This window comes from Pezoporus occidentalis, unplaced genomic scaffold (genome assembly GCF_034315485.1).
Source record: "Pezoporus occidentalis ecotype Australia unplaced genomic scaffold, CSIRO_AGI_Poc_V1 ctg387, whole genome shotgun sequence".
Classification (NCBI taxonomy): Eukaryota; Metazoa; Chordata; class Aves; order Psittaciformes; family Psittacidae; genus Pezoporus; species Pezoporus occidentalis.
In genome coordinates, this window is record NW_026915710.1 from 76517 (window position 1) to 97691 (window position 21175).

Sequence of the window (21175 nt, forward strand, 5' to 3'; positions counted from 1 at the left end):
GGGGTGGATGCGGAGGAAAAGGGGTGCACGGAGAAGTCAGCGGGGGTGCATGGAAAGAGAGGAGTGCGCGGGGAGAGAGCAGGGATGCACGGGAGAAGGGGTGCACAGAGCGGTCAGAGGGGAGCGCACCAGGGATGCACGGGAAACGGGGCGCAGGGGCAGCACATTGGGGAGTGCAGCCGGGATGCGGAGGTAAAGGAGGTGCGGGGGGGGGGGTGCAGCGCACAGGGATACACGGAAAGGGGGTGCAGGGGGACCCGGTGCCCTTCCCTTCCTCCCGGGGGCCGCTCGGCTCGGGGCTGTCCCTCCCGCCGCGGGGGGCGGCTCCGGGGCGGCCGCTCCCTCCCGGCTCCGCTTCCCGCTGGGATAAACCCCGGCCCCGAGCGACGGCTGCAGGAGCCACCGCGCAGAGCGGGCAGGGGGCCTCGGCCCAGGGCCGGTTTGCTCCGCTGGTGGGGGGTGTAAAATGTCTTCCGGTACCGCGACCCCCGGGATGGGGCTGGGCAGCCCGCAGGGACCCGGGCACCCGAAACGGGGAGTCGGGTGCTCTTCCTTATCTCCCCCTTTAGCAGGCACTGGGAGAGGGCCGGTCCCACCCCGGGGGTTGCAGGGTTGGAGATCAGGACCAGGGGTCCTCCCAGACTGTGAGCGTGTCCAAATCATCCCGCATGCAGCTCAATCCCTGCCCCAAACACCCCCGAGGTGAGCTCAGGTTTGTGGGGTGGGATCAGGTAATTCACTGCAAAGAGGACAGATCTTTAACACGTGTCTTCTCCTGTCTGTAAACCCGCCTGGTTTGTGCCTTCGGAGCTTCCATGGGTGGAAGTCTCGGGACTGGCCGGTGCAATGAGCTCCCCAAGGACACCCCATTTGGCCCCAGACCGAGTCGCTTTGCTCCTGTGGACAGAGAAGCATTTAATACCTCAATCACACCTCTGACCAACCCGCTCCTCAGCTGTCCTAATGGACGTTTGGATCGCAGCCTGGGGCAGTGCTGGGAGCAATGGGGACAGCCACAGCCCTGTGATGGTCTTGCCACAGGACATGATGTGGAGCCCTTTCACCCCCAGCAGCCCACAGGCAGCCCCACAGAACCTGTTCCCATTCAGCTGCGCAGATAAGGTGGGGAAGCCAACACACCACTTTGGTGTGAGGATGCTCTGCTCCTGATGTTATCTGACAGGCAATAGCAGGAATCGGGAGCAGAGGAAAGCTCCATCCTGTAGGGCATAAGGAGGTGCTGAGACACAGCAGTGCAGCACTGCCTTCCTCTTCTCATCCCAGACTGGCCAAATGCCCATGAAGAGTCACTCCTGAGGGCTGTGCCCCATCCCCATCCATGCCCATTGTGGTTGCAGGGCCAGCTCATGGGGAAAGTCAAGCCCCAGGGAGCTTTCACCTTGGCTCCCTTTCCCCTCCCATACTCACAGTAAGACACTGGCATCTGGGCTGAATAATGCTCATGGTGTCTTTGGTCTCCCTGGAGCTGCTGTCAGCTCACAGAGACGCCAGGTCTACCCTCATGCTGCAGAGTACTGAAAATGAGGGAAAACACCCAGTTTCATCCCAACCACCGGCAGCTCACAGCCCGTGATGTATGCAAAGATCAGGAGCAGGATCCCTCATCCAGAGACAGATCCTGCAAAAGAAATTCCTGGCCCAAGATGTAGATGGGTTATTTGGGCAGGCCTGCAGCAGGCTGGGCATTTCCCAAGAGGGGCCAACAGTGCTCCCAGGGGTGGCCAAAAGCAAGAGCAAAAGGCACGCTGTAAGGCTGCCAGCCCTCGCAGGGCGCAGGGGCTGGTGGTGCAGGGTGCTCTGTGCGCGGTGGGTGTCTCTGGAGCTGGTGGCCCTCAGTGCATTTATTCCCCACAGCCCTCTCTGTGACCCCAAAGGCAGCTCAGCCCCACCTCCTTGCTGCAAGGCTCTCAACCAGGGCTCTTTGGATGCGGTGCCATGGGTTTGTGTTGCCCTCCTCTTCCTCCGCCAGCTCTGCAGCAGGTACCCATGCCCTGAGCCAGTGCCTTATCCTCCTGCTTACAGCCTGCAGAGGAGCAGCAGAGCCTCGTGCCAGCACAGGACGAAGGCAGCGTGGCAGAAACATGCCTGTGATAAACCTGATGGATGTTCTGCCCTGGGCGCTGGTTCCTTGGTGTGTGACGTGCACATGTTTGCACTGGGGCATCCGAACATGGGTGCTGCAGTGCCAATAGAATCCATGTCTGAGCCACCATGGCCGTGAGAGAGGAGCTGCTGTGTGTAAAACAGGCTTTGACTGACACCTGCTTGATCCAAGAACCATCCTCAAACACTTTGGTTTGGATGGGGGAGGATGGAAACCCAGAGCAGCCAGAAGTGACTTAGGAAGATTTGCAATGGAAGGCTGCAGCTTGAGGGCTTGAGTTTTCTTTCTCCCCTTTGAGCTTTTAAGGCCTCAAGAGGGAAGGAGAGCTTTGAAATCTGACATAAGGGTCATAGCTAAGCCCTCCGAAGGGGAGAGGAGCCAAAATTGCTGCTTGCTGTAGCATGGCAGCTGCCGACTGATCCCACTGGCCCCAAAGTGGCACAGGCAGGTTTAGGGGGGTGAGTGCAGTGGGAACTACCAGAGCAGCTTGTGATGCTCAGTGTTCTAATGGCTGTGTTTGCACAAGGATTTGGGATAGGTATAGAGAAAACAGTTCAGTGTCTGCCCCTGAAGGGGTATCTCTAAGCTTGGTTCAAATATTTAAACCTTTTCTGCAAGAGGACCTGGTCTGAAATGTTTCCTTCAGGTTTATACCTTTAAGCAGCTGCAGGGTGGACTTGGGTGCTTTTGGGGCACCAGGTACACAGAGGGGGCAGAAGTACTCCTGCTGCTGTGCCTGGTGGTGGGAGATGGTGCCCAGTGCTTGGCCTGAGGGAGTTTAAACCACTCAGCTAATGGCTGCCCAGCCCCACACACAGATCCCAGCATCGTTAGGGCTGGAAGGGACCTCTGGAGATCACCCAGTCCCAGGCAGGGTCACACAGGAACATATCTATGCAGGTTTGGGATGCCTGCAGAGAGGAGACCCCACAACCCCCCAGCAGCCTGTGGCAGGGCTCTGCCGCCCTCCATGGAAAGTTGTTGCTTGTGTTGAGGTGAAACTTGCTGAGTTTTACTTTCTGGCCATTGCTCCTTGTCCTGTTGCTGGGCACTGCTGGGAAGTGTCCGGCAGCATCCTCCTGGCACCTGCACGCTTGAAGGTGTCATAGGAAGGTGCTAAGGGAAAGAGAAGCTCCCCAGGGCCTGCCGCAGCAGCTGGGCACCCTTTGCTGGCCGGGTACAGCACTGGTCCCAGAGCCAGCGTGGATCTGTTCTCCTTTGCCCCGCAGCAGCCTGGGCTGAGCCCTTCAGGCACCGCCAGGGTTTGCAGGGAGGCTGCAGCCACGGACCTGTCCTCAGCCCTTCCCTGGGATGCTTCGGGGAGCGAAGGTGCCACCAGAGGAGCAGGAATGGAAGTGGACGGCAGAGGAGGGGGCTGGGCAGGGGCGTCAGCCCCGGGAGGGCCCGATCCGGGGGGATGTGCCCGGGTCCCGCTTCACCCGCGCATCCCGCTGGGTACCAGCGCCTCATCCCCGCCCCAGCCCCGCTCCTCCGCCGTCCCATCGGCCCCCGCGCTGGCCGCGCTACCCATGGCATCGGAGCGCGCCTCTTCTGCCCCGGCCCATGATGCAGCGCGGCGGCGGCGGCGGCCCGGGCACAAGATGGCGGCGGAGAGACAGAGTGGCCGAGGCGGCGGCGGCGGCGCGGAGGAGAACAAGGAGAACGAGAGGCCGGGGGGGCCGCAGGCCGGGGACCTCGGCGACAGCCTGGGCCTGGAGAGCATCCTGTGCCGCGGCGGCGGCGGTGGGCGGATGTGGCAGGCCTGGCCCCGTGCGCGGCGGGGCGACGTGGCGGCTGCTGTGTGCAGCGCGGGGGCTCGCAGGCCGCGGGCAGGCAGGGCCGGCTCCGCTTCCCCCCGGGGCAGTCGCGGGCGGGCGGCGGAGGCTGCCGGCCCCTGTGCCAAGACGGCGGCCGGGCCGGGCCGGGCCCCGGGGTGCCGGTGTGAGCGTGTCGGTGCGGGGGCTGCGGGAGCCCGCGCCGTGCCCGCGGGCAGGTTCCCGTCTCGGAGCTGTGAGGTCGTGCTTTGCCTTTGCAGCGTGAGAGCCTGGGGAGCAGAGCTGTGCGCTGCGGGCTGAGGGAGGAGCTGCGGATGGTGGCGCTTGAAGCGGGTGCGGGTGGGTAAAGTAAATCTTAACGGGTAGCGCTGAGGTGGCAAACCAGCTCCGCCAGGCTGAGCCCTTCTCCGGTGTGATGTGGCACATAGAGCTCGTGGTGTGCCTGTGCATGGAATTCTCCTTGAAACTAGTCCAGGTGCACGGCTCCGATAGAGCTGAGCTTTGTGGGTGAGAGCGAAACCCAAGTTTAGTTTCCATTTAGTTTATGGCAGGTGTTGTGAAGTAACTGTTGAGTAAGATGTAGATAATGTCAGGAATACCTAAGTTAATGATAAGGTAAATGATAGAAGGGGTATAAATTCAGTGGGTAACTGCACAGGATAAAACAGAGAAAAATTCTAGGTAGACAGCAAGGAAAAGGATTGTTGTTGAAATGTTGTTTGACTTGTTTGTTCTACAAATACAGACTAATTCAGTCTAATAACTTGATGCAGGGTTTTAATGCTTCATCTAAAGAGACTGTTAGGTGTAATTCTGAGAGAACACTTTGATAGACATCTGCCATTTGAACCTTTATAGTTTCTTTTGGTATAGTAACTTTCGCTTGATGGGTCACTGTATAGTCTGGCTTTGGTTTTGTGGAGTTCTTTTTGAAGCTAAAAAGGGAATTTTGTGATATAAATGCGTCAAGCACAGAGATTTCTTGTTTGTGGTGGAGGTTTTAGTTCACAAAACAATCTGCCTTGTAAACTGAATGACAGCAGCAGATTTACTAGAACACAGCATGGTTTTCTTTGGTAGCGTAAGAACCTGTGAAGGGTTTGATAGTGAGAATCATGTTTTTTGTGAATAAAAGTAGGTGAATAAACTCAGTACTGGATGCACAGGAGTCAGCAAATACGGTGAAAAATGGAGAGACTGGATGGAAACTGTGGAGTCAGTCAGGCCAGTGCGTTCTGTCATGGAGTACTTGCAGGAATGTGCAGTAAGACTGGAAATGTGTTGGAAAAATCTGTAGAAAACAAGTTCCCCCAACAGCTCTTTGTATGAGGTTCTCTGTATTCAGAAAACAGTTTGTGGAGGCTGTGTCAGGAGGCAGCAGTGATCCTGTTTTTCCTGAGAAATGGGATGTTTAAGGGCAGGAAAGCTGCTCTCTCTTCCAGCTTCGCCAACCAAACTGTGTCACAAGTGTGACTGAGAGGGGGTGTAGTGTAGGGTGGGGAGTTACATTAACCTGGATGTGCCTGGTGGCAGAGCCGATTATGCTGAAAGGAGCTCTAGAAGCAGCACGACTGTGGTGGTTGTCTGTGAGAGGAGCTGCTTGTGGTGTGTCTTTGTCCTGGCCTTGATGACAGTCGTAAAGCTCTGAAGTAGGCAGTGGAGCCATGAGGTCTTCTGGGATCATCACTTGTCTCAGCTGTGCTTTTTTTGGGAGGTTTTTGGGTGCCCTTCTTTTTCTCTAGAGTTCCCTTCCCATGTGTTTGGGGTGGAAGGAAGAACTGGTAACAGACTGTGCTGTCAATCTGCCTTAACACAAGCCCCAGTCCTGCAGATCGTGAAGGAGTCTCAGCAGCAGCACGGTTTACGACATGGAGACTTCCAGAGGTACAGGTAAGTACTGTGAGTGGCTTGGAGTTACCAGTGGGACTCGGCTTGCTTCATTTAGTATGTAAACTCACTGTAGCAGGCATCAGAAATGATCCACCACATAAATACCCCTTCACAGGTTGCTTCATGTGAAGTAACATGTTGTTTTACATGAGATACTGTGAGCTGTGGCTGTTTCACGTAGGAGGTTACGGACTCGCTCTTACTTTTCCATTGCTTTTAAAAGCTTGTTTCTTAACACCTCACTCATAATCACTGCACTCTTCCAGAAGCGTGTGTTCAATAAACGTACATAAAGCAAATAGACAGTAAAGGGACCATCATTCTGATTTTTTTAAGTTCAGGAATTATTACGTGTCTTACCTTTCTTGTGTTCTGTTCTAAGAGGGCTGACAAGAAGCCTGGAGAGGGGCTTTGGACAGGAGCCTGTTATGGACAGGCCAAGGGGAATGGCTTTAACCTGCCAGAGGGGAGATTGCCATGAGCTCTTAGGCAGAAGCTCTTCCCTGTGAGGGTGCTGAGGCGCTGGCACAGGGTGCCCAGAGAAGCTGTGGCTGCCCCATCCCTGGCAGTGTTCAAGGCCAGGTTGGACCCAGGGGCTTGGAGCAAGCTGCTCTAGTGGAAGGTGTCCTGCCCATGGATGAGCTTTAAGGTCCCTTCTAACCCAAACCAGTCTGGGATTTTATTAACCACTGGTTTACAGGTAGTTCCTGAACTACTTCTTACCATATGTCATATGGAGTTCTTAGTTGTTAAAACGTTGCCTGTCACAGCCTTTGGTCACTTATTTTTTCCAGTTGTAGAGAGCATTAAACAGAAACCAAGTTGTTCTTTGGCCAGACTGACTTAGTTGCCTTTTCTTTAGGGGTTACTGCTCCCGTAGGCTGAGGCGGCTCCGGAAAACTCTCAACTTCAAGATGGGAAACAGGCACAAGTTCACTGGGAAGAAAGTAACTGAAGAGATTCTCTCAGACAACAGGTACCGTTGCTGGATGGAATTGAGCACTCAGTACATCAGTGAATAGTTTCTTTTCAGTAATTCCTTTTCATGTGGGTGTGGTGGAAAACTGTTCTCTACAATGTACTCAGAAAGGTTTCTTCTCAGAGATGGGTGTTGTTGGTGTTAATAAAGACAAAAGTTCAGGCTGCAGTGTGGGGGGGAAGAGGCACTGCTGGGATCCTGCTTCATCATGTGAACAAGTGGGAGAAGAGGGAGCAACAGCAGCCAGTTCCTTCTCATCCCTCATAGTTGCTGAGTGGGTTTTTCCATAATCAGTAAATCATTTTGATACTGCAGAAGAAATGCTTCTTCAGATCTGTTGTAAGGTGGCCATATGGATGCTGAGAACATAAATGGGGCAGCCAGTGAGGGTGTGGTTGGAGACATATCCCCTTTGAATAGAAATAGTGCAAGTTTTACTTTGGATTTTCCAAATCTGGCACATTCCTTCTCTGATAAAATATGTGGAGAGTAGACAGGATCTTGGGCTAATTTCCCACCTTTTAGAAGAACTTGAAATGTCTATCTTGTCTTTTCCTGTGGGGAAAAGAGGGCAGGATGCTCTCTTCACCTGTGTTGTTAAGAAGCCAGATGCATTATAGCGTTAGCTATAGGGAGAGCAGATGTATTTACATATGTTGAACCAGTTCGAAGAGCAACCTAAAATCATCAGTCCCTTGGTAATGTCTGTGGTGCTACAGAATCATCAAATTCTCTTCCTCAGTTGGGTAATTACATTTCTGCAGGGAGAAACAGAGTAGAAATCAGTGAGAAGTAACACAACTTTGTGTGCTTAAGAGGTTAAGAAATAAAAACATCCACCTTTTATTAACCAAGCTGAAGTTTTGCTCCCAAAGTTTGCAGATGTGATGCAGGGATACCTGTTTCAGTGGCATCGTTTTGTCATTAAACTTCCTCTGCAGGTATTTGCTGTTGATCCTGATGGATGCAGAGAGAGCCTGGAGTTACGCCATGCAGCTGAAACAGGAAGCAAACACAGAGCCCCGCAAGCGGTTCCACTTGCTGTCTCGCCTGCGCAAAGCTGTGAAACATGCTGAGGAGCTGGAGAGACTCTGTGAAAGTAACCGAGTGGATGCCAAGACAAAGCTGGAAGCTCAGGTAAAAACTGATCCTTGGATCTTTCACAGCGAAAGCTGAATAAGAAACCTTTGGATTTTGGGTGAAGAGATTATGCCCATGGCAGGGGGCTTGGAACTTAATGATCTTAGGGTCCTTTCCATCCCTAAGCATTCTGGTAGATAATCCAGATTGACTGATTCTCAAACTGGGTAATGTCTCCCTTTGAATAGCTTGGATTTATGTTAATGAAGCTGCTGGAATTGCAGAAATAACCGGTGGCACCAGCCAAGATGATTATAAGATCAGTATATCAAATGATTGTCCTTGCTTTGAAACTTTTTAAAGTAAAAAGAATTGAGAGAGGCTTAAGATGGTGCAACACAGCCTAAGAAACTATGCTTATTTATTGAGTTATTTGTTAAATGCCTTAAAGTAGCCACTTAGGACACAAGACTCGTGGCTTCAGTTCCTGGCACACAGAAAGCAACTGTGTTACGACACAGCACAAAACCCCAAAAGTTCTTTGGCATCAATAGGCCATGTTGATTGCCTGACAAGCCAGAAGCATCTTTGCTTTCATCTCCATAGAAATGTAGCAGTGTCAGTTAAAAGAAGGGAAGGTGGGTAGCTGGTAATCCACAATCCAGACCTGTTGTTTTCTGTGGGAAGACCAGATGAAAAGGACAGGGCTTAGTCACTGACTGTAGGCATCACAGCAGCCCTCATACTCCAGGTTGTACAAACTAGGCTGTCAGTCTGGGGGAGGTTAATTTGTCCTTGTGCTGTCTGCAGGCATACATGGCTTACCTCACAGGGATGCTTCGTTTTGAACACCAGGAGTGGAAGGCAGCAATGGAGGCTTTCAACAAATGCAAGTGAGTTCCTCCCACTTCACCAACTTCATTTAGTAAATAGTATTGGACCAGTCTAATAAGTTTATGTACAGTATGTGGGAGCTGGTTACACGTAACACCGAGGTACTACTGAAGAAATAGCATCCTCCAGAGTAGAGACAAACTCTTCCCTTAACATAGCCTCTCATAAATGACAAATTCTGCAGTGTTAATATTTATCCTCTGCTGTAGGACCATATATGAGAAACTGGCCAATGCTTTCACAGAGGAGCAAGCTGTTCTGTACAACCAGCGTGTGGAAGAGATCTCGCCCAACATTCGCTACTGTGCCTATAACATTGGTAAGGAAAGGGGTTACCTCATCTCCAACACAGAGCACGGCTTGTTCATGTGAAAGGAATAGTGACTTGATAGTTAAATACCAATCGAAATGACACTGCAGCGAGTCCATAATACTTTGGGCAGATTCTGCATACATTCTGGGTCAGTTTAGCGGTGGAGTAATGTACTTATTTTGCAGCATGTGGTTTTGTATAAAAGGATAGAATGTCAGTTTGCAGGAGTTTGCTTATAAAGTCAGAATGAAATTGCAGATTTATCCCCTTTGTCCCCACATTGCCAGTATAACACCTATTGATGAGCTTTCCTATATTAAAGCAATTGGTGAACTCAGATGTTGGTTTGTTAATTCTCTCAGGTGACCAATCTGCCATGAATGAATTAATGCAGATGAGACTGAGGTCTGGTGGCACAGAAGGCCTTCTTGCAGAAAAACTGGAGGTAACTTATTTGCATGGTTCAAGTTGAAACGGTATCACTCTGAGCATAAGTATTGCTGCAGCACATCATTCAAGAGCTAAAACACGTGAGAGGAAAGCAAGCAAAGCCCTGGGCTCTATGGGAAACCACAATTTTTCCTTGGAGCAGCCTGGTCTAGTGGAAGGTGTCCCTGCCCATGGCTGGGGGTTGGAACCAGATGGTGTTTAAGGTTTCTTCCAAGCCAAACCATTCTAGGATTTAGTCTATAATTTCAAAATGGTCAAGGGTAGTATGAATTTGAGAGGCTGGATTTTGGCTACCTGAAACTTCAAGCTCCTAAATTCAGTCCATTCTGTACAGGCACTGATTACTCAGACTCGAGCAAAGCAGGCAGCCACGATGAGTGAGGTGGAGTGGAGAGGAAGAACTGTCCCAGTGAAGATAGACAAAGTGAGGATCTTCTTGCTGGGGCTGGCTGACAACGAAGCAGCAATTGCTCAGGTAACCCAGAAGCCATCTCCAGTGCTGGTGTTCTGATCTTTATTATATTTCTTTCAGTGTGCAAGATAATATGTGATACTTCGACCAAAAGCTTTGAATAATCTTTCTTCAAACTTGAGGTTGGAAGGCTAAAAGTGGGAATACTGACTGTAACCCAAAGCTGAAGTCTCAGTTGGGGATAGCACCCGCAGTCTAGTAGTAGTAGTAGTCTGAGAGATCTGTACTGCCCAGAAGTGCTATCTTTCAAGTGATAACCATTATTATTTGTAAGTCAGTTGGATATGAAGGTTACAATTTTAAGAGTAACTGGGTTTGGAGTTGCTGTTCTAATTTCTCTTGAGTATCTTGCTGAAATGCTCCAGCTTCAGAGCACTCAGAAGAGATGTGTATGAATCATGGTTTTTCAGCACTAAAAGCACTTTGCCAGGTGAAGCAGGTGCTGTGAGATCTACAGCATTCTCTTCTTGACTTACAAATCCTCCAAAGCAAGAGGAGGATTACTGAATGTCAGGATGCGAATCATCCTCAAATGTAAGCTCTGGAGCACTTGCAGTGGCACATACTATGTGTGTCTTGCAGCCAAGTTTTCTGCATGGGGCTTTTTACCTTGGTGCCCAGAGGATGTATTTTGCTTCCCAGTGGCTGCATACAGGTAGTGAAAGGATCTTTGGTAACAATTGTTACCACTAAAAATCTGGGGGGTTTTTCAGCATCAAACCCCATTTATCACCAGAAGAATGATGACAATAAATAGAACTTTAATAAGAAAATGAAGGCCCTGCAGAGGAATGAGGCTAGTGGCCAGGAGCCAGAGACAGTGTTGGGAAGATAGTGCGATTAGGGTAAACTGGTTATGGTTGAGGAGGAAGCATTGATGTTTACCAGTCTTGTCCTAGTGTTCTGAATTGGAAGGTGCTGTTTGTATTGTTGGTAGGTAGTACAGTGGTATGACCAGCAGGTGGAAGTGTAGCTTAGGCTTTAGTGTCCCCTGTCAAATGTGCCCCCTGCCAGGCTAGCAGTTAGAACTTTTCAGTTTTGCCGCCCTCTTTGTCCTGTAAAGCTGTGGCAGAACAGTGATCTGGATTTGTTTTCTTCTTGCTTTGTGTTCCTTGGAGGCTCTGACTAAACACAGGAGTTTTGTGGAACCAGCTCACAACCAGCAATGGTGAGAGCTAAGCAGGCAGCAGCAGTATTTACATTCCTAGAGGGGTAAAACTTGGCTTTTTGAAAGCAGTGGTGTCAGCTGTGGTGGGCAGCCCAGCCTTAGCTAAATGCACTGTGGTTCCTGGGATCTTTGGCTAAGGCAACCTTCTGCTAAGGTTGAAATCCTGACTTCACAGCAGCTCTGCTCAGGGTTTGATTAGGAGCAAACACAGGTGGGTGTTGTGAGTAAAAATGCAGATTCTCAATGGAGTTATACCACTGCCTTCAGCATATTGATAACAGAAACAGAACAAATAAGCCAAACTGGAATTTGAATCCACATTTTGCCCAGGGAAGTTGTGAATGCTCCATCCCTGGCAATGTTCAAGACCAGGTTGGACGAGGCCTTGGGTGATATGGTTTAGTGTGAGGTGTCCCTGCCCATGGCAGGGGGGTTGGAACTGCATGATATTAAGGTCCTTTCCAACCCTAACTATTCTATGATTCTATGATTTAAAATTACTCATGTTAGCCCTTGTGTAGAATTGAGTGCATGACTTCCAGGGCCCATTGACTCCCACCAGGAAGAAGGGAGAAGGCTAAAGGGCAGAGTGATGGAAGGGTGCCCCTGTCTGGTATTGCCTCAAGGATTCTGTGGGCATCTCTCTGGTAACCAGGACTGCAGTAAAATGGGTGGTAATAATGTTCAGAGACGATCCACAATGCTTCAGAACAAAGGAAAAGTAGGAAGTGAGCACTGCTGGGCTTTGAAGAGTGGGTTCAGTGAGATCAGTTCCCTTGACCCCTTTAAGAAGAACCTGTGCTGTTCTATCAGGCCACTTGAATCACCAGCCACAGCACTTGTATCTCAATTTTATGTTCTGCTATCTCCCAGATCGAACATAGGTGTATTTTTGCATAGAATCAGCTTAACCTTGGGAATTTTTGCTTAGAAAGGAAAGCCTTTGTTTCACTGCATGGCCCAGCCCTTTCCCAGCCCTTTCCCTGTTGTGCTTGACTGATGATCCAGCTCTGTTTTCCTTTTTGTACAGCGCAATTGCTGTGCTACTCTGGGTGAGGTTGAGAATGCTGTCAGACTCGTCCCTGCTTATTCTGAGCAGTCAGTCCCACCTTAAAAGTGGCAGCAAATCTTGCAGAAAAAAAGCCTTCATCTCAGGTCAAAATACCTGAGGCTTTGTGAAGGAGTAAAATTAACATTCCTTAATGGCTTTGCGAACCTGGGAAGAGCAGAGGCTGCAGAGCTCTGTGGAAGATAAACAAGCAACTGTGGGTTTAGACAGCTTTTTCTTCATCTGGACAATTGCAGATTGATTGCAACAAACTTTATCTTATGCTGTTACATGATGTGGAAGTGATTTAACACAGTGCAGGTACACTTTAATCCCTCCTTTGATTGCTTAAGGTCAGGGTTTGTTTCTGGGCAGTTTCCTCTTACTGAACTTAAGCAGGGGAAGTTCAGGTTGGAGATCAGGCAGAAGCTCTTCCCTGTGAGGGTGCTGAGGCGCTGGCACAGGGTGCCCAGAGAAGCTGTGGCTGCCCCATCCCTGGCAGTGTTCAAGACGAGGTTGGACCCAGGGGCTTGGAGCAACCTGCTCTAGTGGAAGGTGTCTCTGCCTGTGCCAGGGGTTGGAACTGAATGATCTTAAGGTCCTTTCCAACCCAAGCCATTCTATGAATCAGTAAGAGCCTTATGATCCCCATCTGGTTACCTTCTCAGTCCCTTGGATGGAAGTGGAGTTTGGGTTTGGGTGCACTGTTTAATTGTGTACATGATATACTAGTTCATCAGGCAGGGCTCAGGCTTCAACTTGCTTTTCAGAAGTTGTTTTCCAGTTTTGGCTGTGGTTCAGAAAGCCAAAAGCAGCTTTGTTTTTTGACGGAACTTGTGGTGACAGCAGAAAAGCTCTGGGTCACTCCTGCTATAAACTGCAGGCTGACTTAAAAAAGTGCTTCAAACAAGCAAATTACTGAGCATTACTGGAGTGGGAGTGTAGAAAAGATAATCATCTACATGTTGTTACCACATGAGAGGTGAAATCAGCATAACAAGAGCAGTCTACATTGACAGCTTGCCAGGTCAGTAATACTCAGCTGCTCTTGTGGTGCTGGGCCTTTCCCACAGTGCAGTCCAGCCCCAGCTGCTGCAGGGATGAGGTGGTCAGAGCTGTGTGTGATAGGCCTTCAGAGCTGCTGAATTCTCAGCACTGACCATGTTCCCCACCATTTACCCCCTAGAACGTACTGCAGACAGGTACAGATTGGGGTTCTAGCTGTCCATGGCTCTTGAAGCCATAATTTGGGAGAAACTTTGTTTAATCTCAGTTAATTCTTGCATCATGGGATGCAAAAGACAGTAATTTCTGATAGACCTGTTTTGTCTTTGCTCTTAGGCAGAAAATGAGGAGACAAAGGAACGTTTGTTTGAGTCTTTACTCAGTGAGTGTAGAGATGCCATCCAGGCTGTCCGTGAAGAGCTGAAACCTGACCAGGTAAGCAGCAAACAGCAGTGGTTCTGCTTTCAAAACACAGCGTTCCTTTGGGACTAATTTGTTACTGTTGAGCTTGCTTAACAGTAAAAGTGACTGGGATTCCTTGAAGAAAAAGGCACAAAAGAGTCAATACCTTTGAGTTTTATTCTCTTCAGAATTGGAGAGAGTGAATAGCAATGTGAAGCCCTCATTCTTCTGTGTGGAAATCTGTTCTTAACTCCCTGGTTTACCCAACCCTTGAGTTGTTTCTGATGTTTTCAGTAAATTGTGCGCTTGTTTGTCCCCAATTTTTGCAGAAGCAGCGGGAGCACTCTCTGGAAAATGATTCTGGGAAGGTATCCAACATCCAGTACTTACACAGGTAATAGTCAAACATTGCTGCCTGTTCTAGTGCGAAGAAGCCATGGTCTTATGTCAGGGTTTTATTTCTGTTTGGTTTTGCTTTTATGGTTTTTTTTTGCTCTGGGCCTCTCAGTCTCAAAGGGTGACTGTATGGATAAGGATCTGATTCATGCAGCACTGAAAACATTTTACTTAAGATGTTGACCTTTCACATGGGATTTTTTCCATACTAGTATCAGCTTAGACTGGGGGGGAAGTGTTCTCAGAACAAAGAGCAATGTCTGAGTAGTTCTGACACTCTGCTAATGGCATTTTATCTTTCATCTTTTAGTTATTTGACCTACATCAAGCTGTCAACAGCCATCAGGCGCAACGAGAGCATGGCAAAGTCTCTGCAGAAGGCCCTGCTGCAGCAGCAGCGGTCAGAAGAGGATGGCAAACGCACACCACGGCCTCAGGACCTGATCAGGCTTTATGATATCATTCTGCAGGTAGTGCTGGGAAAGCAAATCTTAATTCTTCATATTAACTGGAGAACTTTGGTACAAGAAGCTGTTGTAGGAAATAGAGCCCATGAAGTCTGAAGAGCAGCTGAGTACCTACAGTAGAAGATGCTCAACATCTACATGAAACACAAAACCCCTCTTCTAGCTGTGAACAGAAAATGCTCCTAGAATGGGTGCCTTTGGTTGTACACTCTGATGCAGTTTATAACTAGTTTTTCTGACTGTTTTATACAGCACCCTGATAGCTGCCTTTAATTTCTGCTGGCCAGAGAAAGTAGCAGCTACAACTACTGAAAATGTTCTTCATAAGCAGTTTTTCAGTTTCTCACATAAGTTTTCTCTGTGGGAGCCTGTGGCTGAATCAGTTGTGAATGGGAAAGGGAAATGCCTTATAAAGGAATAACTTCATGTGAAATCTGAGGAGTCTTTGTCCTAATTCCTGTTTGTGTCAGGGAATCTGTCCTGAGGGCAGACTTGCACAAGTTTCAGTGGGTGTCCTTCAGAAGGTTAGAGTGCTGACAATTAAAAACTGGAAACTATTTCCATGGGAGTGTACTGTTGACTTGTTGAAAGGGGCAGCTTTCTCTTACTCCAGCAGATTCCAGAGGAAAACAGTGCCTGTGTTTGTTACTCTGACTCTCTTTCGCACAGAACCTCGTGGAACTGACACAGCTTCCTGGCCTAGAAGAGGACAAGAACTTCCAAAAAGAGATTGGATTGAAGACACTTGTGTACAAGGCTTACAGGTGACTTAGAAGCAGCCAGGTTTTCTTTAGCAGGCATTAATATCTTAGAGGTTGCTATTCCAAAGCTGTATGGGGCTGTACAGGACACTGATGCGGTTTCCTCAGCCCTGTTGTGAAGTGAAAACTGGATACTAAGGGGAAACTGGCCAGTGCTACTTAACAATATCCTCTGTTATCAACAGTTTGAGTTGGCAGGAGGTGTGGGTAACAAACATGTCAAGGATCCACTATTGTTGCAGGTGTTTCTTCATTGCCCAGTCCTATGTCCTGGTGAAGAAATGGAGTGAAGCTCTTGTTTTGTATGAAAGAGTGCTGAAATATGCCCGTGAAGTTCAGTCAGGAGCTGGAGCTTACACAAACAGCTTGAAGGTAGGATCCCAGTCCTGGGTGTAGGAGGGAGCTGAAGTTTATGAGCAAGCTCTGTCCTGGTATTTATTGTCAGTTAAGTGCCAGGCCATTACAGTTCAAGACTGATATTTAGGGAGAATAATACAAGTGTGACTTCTTGGCTCATTGTAGTAGAGACTTCCTGTGAGGTGGAGAGGCAGACTTCCTGACACAACTCCATAACCATTTCCCACTTCTTCTCTCGTGCATTTTCTATTACACAACTTCTGTAGTGCCTGAAGGGCTGTAGCTTTGCCTCTTCTGGGAAGGCTTATCAGCACCAGGACTTAATCTCTCAGTTCTTGCTTTATCAGCTTTAACCTTTGTCCTAAGTCTTAAACTGGTATATTTCAGGCTCTCTAATAATTGCCTTTAATGATCTAGGAGTTGCCTGATGTTCAGGATCTGATCACTCAAGTCAATGCTGAAAAGTACTCCTTGCAAGCATCAGCTATACTGGGTGAGTTGCACAATTATACTGGAGCTTGAACATCTTTTCATTCCTCATACTTCATTTCTGAAGTTCCAAATGTTTTTCCTCTTCACTCTGATCACCTTGGAAGATGTTTTTTCACCCTCCCAGTTCTAGGTTCTTCTAGCATTGTGTAGTGCAGCTAGACAGGCAGTGACCAGATATTTGGCATCTTGCTTCCTGCCCAGAGATATGAAAACACTTCTTGAGGATGTGCACCTGATTGGTAACCTCAGAACACTCTGTTTAGGGTTTATTTTTTAGGCTACAAACAAGGCCAGCTTGGATGGGGCTTGGAGCAGCCTGCTCCAGTGGAAGGTGTCCCTGCTGGTGGCAAAGGGTTGGACCTGCATGAGGTTTATGGTCCCTTCCAACACAAACCAGTCTGGGATTCTATGAAGTTGGCCTTACTCATCCCAGTTCTGCCCAGCTGGGAGAACTGCTGTGAAAGGGGAGTAGTGATGATCGGTGCCAGTGCTGACCAGTTTAACAGAACTTTGGGGAAAATGGACAACCAACTGTCTTGTGTAAATGTTACTTTAACAGACCCCACTAGGGTCTTTCATCATCTCCTGCTTTGCGCTTAACTCAAAATCTGTGCTTTCAGGAGCTTCTCGCGCAATGTGGAGGAGCAGCTTTCCATCACTGGAGAGCTGGGCTGGCTGTAGATCCTTTTAGTCTAGACAGCGAGTTGATTCTAGTGAAAATGCTGTCTTGTGTATCCCAGAAAGTAAAGCTCATAGCTAAGCTTAGGGGACAGCCCTCTTATTCTTACCACTTTTTCTTCAATCTTCCAGATGCAAATGATACTCATGAGACTGAGTCTCCATCACAGGTCAAGGATGGCAAGGTAAGAGCTGAGAGCTCAGGCAAATTCCAGTAGGGTCCTTAATGACCATCACTTTAAGCTGTTAACCTGAATGTCTCTCACAATCGGAGCAGTTTCCTACTGATGGGAGTTTGGTCATGACCAGTGTATTTAAAGGACTTTATTGGACTTGTTTTCCTTCTGCAAGTCCTGCAGGTGGGTGACACAGTGGTTCCTTGGATAGGAGCTAGGCAGCTGCTTGCAGCTTCTAGTGTGGCATCTTTTGATTTTATTTAGCTTTACCCTGTGCATGGGAAGGTTTTCCAGAGATCCTGCAGTGATGTTTTGACAGGGGTTTGAATCATTTTCAGGGACCTAAAGGAACTTCAGCTTATGTTGTCTCAGTCCCTGCTTAACCCCAACCCCCTTTGCTTGTTTGGCTCTTGTCATCTGTGATTTGACATGTGCTTGATTTGTTTTTCTGCACTGGTCTCTTTCAGCCTCTCTCAGAACGGTTTGAGACTTTCTGTCTGGATCCTTCTCTTGTCAGCAAGCAAGTCAGCCTCGTGCACTTCCCTCCAGGCTTCCAGCCCATTCCATGCAAACCCTTGTTCTTTGACCTGGCCCTTAATCACGTTGCTTTCCCACCTTTGGAGGACAAGGTGGAACAGAAAGCCAAGAGTGGCCTCACTGGATATATAAAGGGCATCTTTGGATTCAAAAGTTAACCAGGACCCCCTGAGGAACAGAGGTTTTATCCTGTATTGAAGGAAAAGCTCCAGCAGGTTCTAAGGACACAAATATCTGCATCTGAAACCAACAAAGGGAAGTTTTACCATCTTCTTCCCTGTGTTCTGTGTCTATGTCTGTGCACTTACATTCTTGCCCGGTGTATTAAAGACAAAGCAATCTCTTACATGTACACTATCAATAGCTGAAAATAATCTGAAGCACAGAGAAATTCCATCCTGCTTGGAGGAGCTGGAGCTTGCTTTGTGACTGGTCAGGGCCAGTACACATCTACTTACCATGGACCAGGGCATAGGTACAATTTGATTCCTCCCTCTGCCCCATTATTTGACACTATAAATTGGTATTTTGGTCTAGAAGTTGGGGTGTGATGGGGAACCAGAGGCAAAAGTAGGTGCGGAACTAAACCAGAAAGGTGAAGCTGCCTACAGGACAAGAAACAGTAGACAAGGGGATAACTTCTTTTTGGCTCCCTGAAGTCTCTGTATTATTAAACAGAAATGACAAAATAGAGCTTCCTTATGGGTAAGGATGGCAAATACCTTCCCAAATGTTAATGGTTACCCTAGTTTTGGTGGAGTATAACCTAAATTTGTACTCTGAGCCAAAAGAATCCTCCTTTATTTGATACACATTTTGTTAACCCCTCAGATAGAACCTATTCCTGCAAGGCTTTTCCTGGGAAACCAGCTGATGGGTGGCTTCAGAAGTCGCTACTTGCTCTTCATGGGAACTTGGGTCTCTCAGTGTTCGTTTTGTCTCTGATCTAAACCTTGCCTGAAAACAATAAGGCCTTTTTCTGGAGTCCACTTGTTGCTTTTTTCCCTCATCCTCAGGCAGGAAATGCACCTGAAATGAGGAACTGGCAACAAGAGACCAGAAGGTTTTTGAGTGATGGATCTTCTCTGTCGTGCCACACAGCTTTTTTATAAAGCACCTGGGTGCTCTGATGAAAGGCACTTTCACAATGGGTAATTCCATAATTGTGATCAATGAAATGGGAAAAAACCCCACAGCACATGGGCAGAACTGTTCCTGAATAAAGAATTTGGAAGTTTCCACCAGCAGTGGTTGGGTTTTCACTTGCTCTGTGGCTGGGAGGGGAAGAAGCAGTTTGTTGTAGCTGCATCAGCTCCTCTGCACCAGTTGTCTTTGTGGTGTTTCTCCATTTTAGGCACTGGAGTTCATAGGGGTGGAAAGCAGAGCTGTTCTAAATGATGGGATTGTTGTTGTCATGGGAATTTTCCCTGCAAGGCGCATGTCAGATGAATGGGGGGAATGAACACTTCCCATTATTTTAGTCTGAACATTTGCTTCTTTGTTCCGAGCTGAAGTGATTTGTGAGTTCTCAAAGTACAGAGCAGCTTTCAATAGGACTCTGCTCAGAGGTGAGGGAAGGAGGAGGAACTTCTTGTTTGTGTTTGATTTGGAAGTAGAATGGAAATTTCTGGTATTGTAGCAAATTCCATTTTCCTTTGGATGCTGCAGGAGGGGGGTTACAAGAGAAAGGAGAGCGTAGAGCTGAAAGAAACTTAGAAGTCTATGTACTCATCAGATGCCAATGTCTAGAAAGCCTGGTTTTGAGTGGCAGATCTCTCTTCCCCGTAAAGCCTGTTTCCTTCTAGACAAGGAAGGGTCATGGAGTAACCAGCAGAGGCTGAATCTGAGCTGCTCTCTCCTTTTCAGCTTGTCCATTGCAGAACCAGTTTGAGAGCTGTTCCCCAGTTTGGTTTCCAAACTGAACTCCTGCTTTTCTACCACAAATGTCTGTGGTGCCTGGATTGATTCCAGGGAAACTTGTACTGCAGCCACTTCCTAATGGGTGAATTACAGAAGGCTGAGAGCAGCTGCCCCCTGTGTCCAACATCTTTTCACAGATCTAATGGATTAGCTGAGCACAGATAAGAAACCTGGAAACAATGAAGTTTTATTCTGGAGCTCTGAGGCATGTAGTTGGTGTGGAGCACTGGGAACACCAAGCACCCTTTGCCTGTGAAGCATTCAAAAGATCAAGGTCAAAGCATCAACCTGAGGCTACATAACCGCTGGAGAATGGCCACTTAGTTCTGGAAGAGGATCCTGTGCCTGAGGGCTCAGATAAGGACATCCACCACTGAGGTAACTTGGCTTATTTAGTTTGATGTGATGTTAATGGCAATTAACAAGAAGTAGAGTGGGATTTGTGAGCTCTCGTGTGCCTTAAATAATGGGGAAGGCACTGGTGAGGGACTAGGAAAATGTCTTAAAATGTAAAAAAAGGGGGGAAATGGTGTTATTGGGGTCATTGAGTGGGGAAAACCAGACTGCTGAAGCTCATTGTGGCATTTAGCCCTGCAGTGGAGCAGGGAATGGCAAAGGTGAGGCTTGGCCAACAGCAGTTGGAAGGGAGCAGTGCAGGGAAGTGGAGTGTCATGGCACATCCAGACTGATTCCCTGGAGTGCTGGGTATTGGTGTGCCTGGAACACCTGGAGCATGATGCAGAGCACTGGGTTATGGGGGGTGGAAACCTGCTTCCTTATTGCCCTGGTCTTTCATCAGGCTGCACTGTTTGCTGTGAAGTGTTTGCTCTCTTGCCATGAATGAATTGGCAGGTCGGCCTCATGATTGCCCTCAGACCATCATGCTGGAGCTTCCTGTTGGGGTTATTGCTTTCCATCAACTTTTCCTATGGAGTATCTTTGAGTTTAGCACTGGAATGTTAATTACAGGCTAAGCCTGGTGCCACTGCATCAGTTAAAACAGCAGTGAGATGTACATTTTGGCCTACGGCTACACCACCAGTGAGGGACCTGGCTGTTGGGCAATGTTCACTCTGGTCTTGCACTCTGAGGGGTCCAGTGGCAATGGGTGGGTCTAGAGGGACTAATGGGACATGACAGGGCAGTTTCAAGAGAGAAATGGGAGGTGGCTTGTAGGACAGTAACAGTCTGGCCTTGGGAGCTTTGAGATAACAGTCTCTGCCTCCTTCAAGCCAAGGAATTGGGGTGTTTTAAACTGAAGGTGTTGTGTTAGTGGAGAAAACAATCTGTGATCCAAGCTGCCTCAGGCAGACACATCCCCAGTGGGTGCTGGAGGTGGGCGGCTGCAGCTCCTGGAATTTAGATGTGGGGAGTCCTTGTACAGCTCCAGTGGCAGTGAGTTAGAACTAGAACGAGCTCCTGGGACAGCATGTGTCTGCTGAGGGATGTCTGTGCTCCTGCACAGCTCTTGCCATAGACTCACAGCCTGGGTTGTGTTGAAAGGGACCTTAAAGCTCCTCCAGCTCCAACCCCTGCCACAGGCAGGGACACCTTCCACTAGAGCAGCTTGCTCCAAGCCCCTGTGTCCAACCTGCCCTTGAACACTGCCAGCGATGGGGCAGCCACAGCTTCTCTGGGCACCCTGTGCCAGCGCCTCAGCACCCTCACAGGGAAGAGCTTCTGCCTAAGAGCTCAGCTCAGTCTCCTCTCTGGCAGGTTAAAGCCATTCCCTTTGGCCTGTCCCTACAGGCCCTTGTCCAAAGCCCCTCTCCAGCTTTCTTGTAGCCCCT

At 48.7% G+C, this 21175-nt stretch overlaps 2 protein-coding genes across 2 annotated transcripts in view; both read left to right on the forward strand.

The window, feature by feature from the left end:
* Positions 1–3689: 3689 nt before the first annotated feature.
* On the forward strand, positions 3690–18704 carry SRP68 (signal recognition particle 68). Its single transcript, XM_062632225.1, has 16 exons — positions 3690–3844; positions 5724–5790; positions 6653–6766; positions 7711–7906; positions 8660–8742; positions 8953–9062; positions 9419–9501; positions 9841–9981; positions 13536–13634; positions 13931–13995; positions 14308–14467; positions 15134–15228; positions 15468–15597; positions 16000–16075; positions 16885–16937; positions 17396–18704. The coding sequence occupies exons 1-16, from the start codon at positions 3727–3729 to the stop codon at positions 17621–17623; spliced, it is 1818 nt and encodes a 605-aa protein (XP_062488209.1). The 5' UTR covers positions 3690–3726; the 3' UTR covers positions 17624–18704.
* A 138-nt stretch (positions 18705–18842) lies between these two features.
* The window catches only part of EVPL (envoplakin), a 35128-nt gene continuing 32795 nt past the window's right edge, over positions 18843–21175 (forward strand). Inside the window, exon 1 of the mRNA XM_062632224.1 lies at positions 18843–19763. The gene's annotated coding sequence lies outside the window, so the exon portion shown is untranslated. The remainder of the gene's footprint in view (positions 19764–21175) is intronic.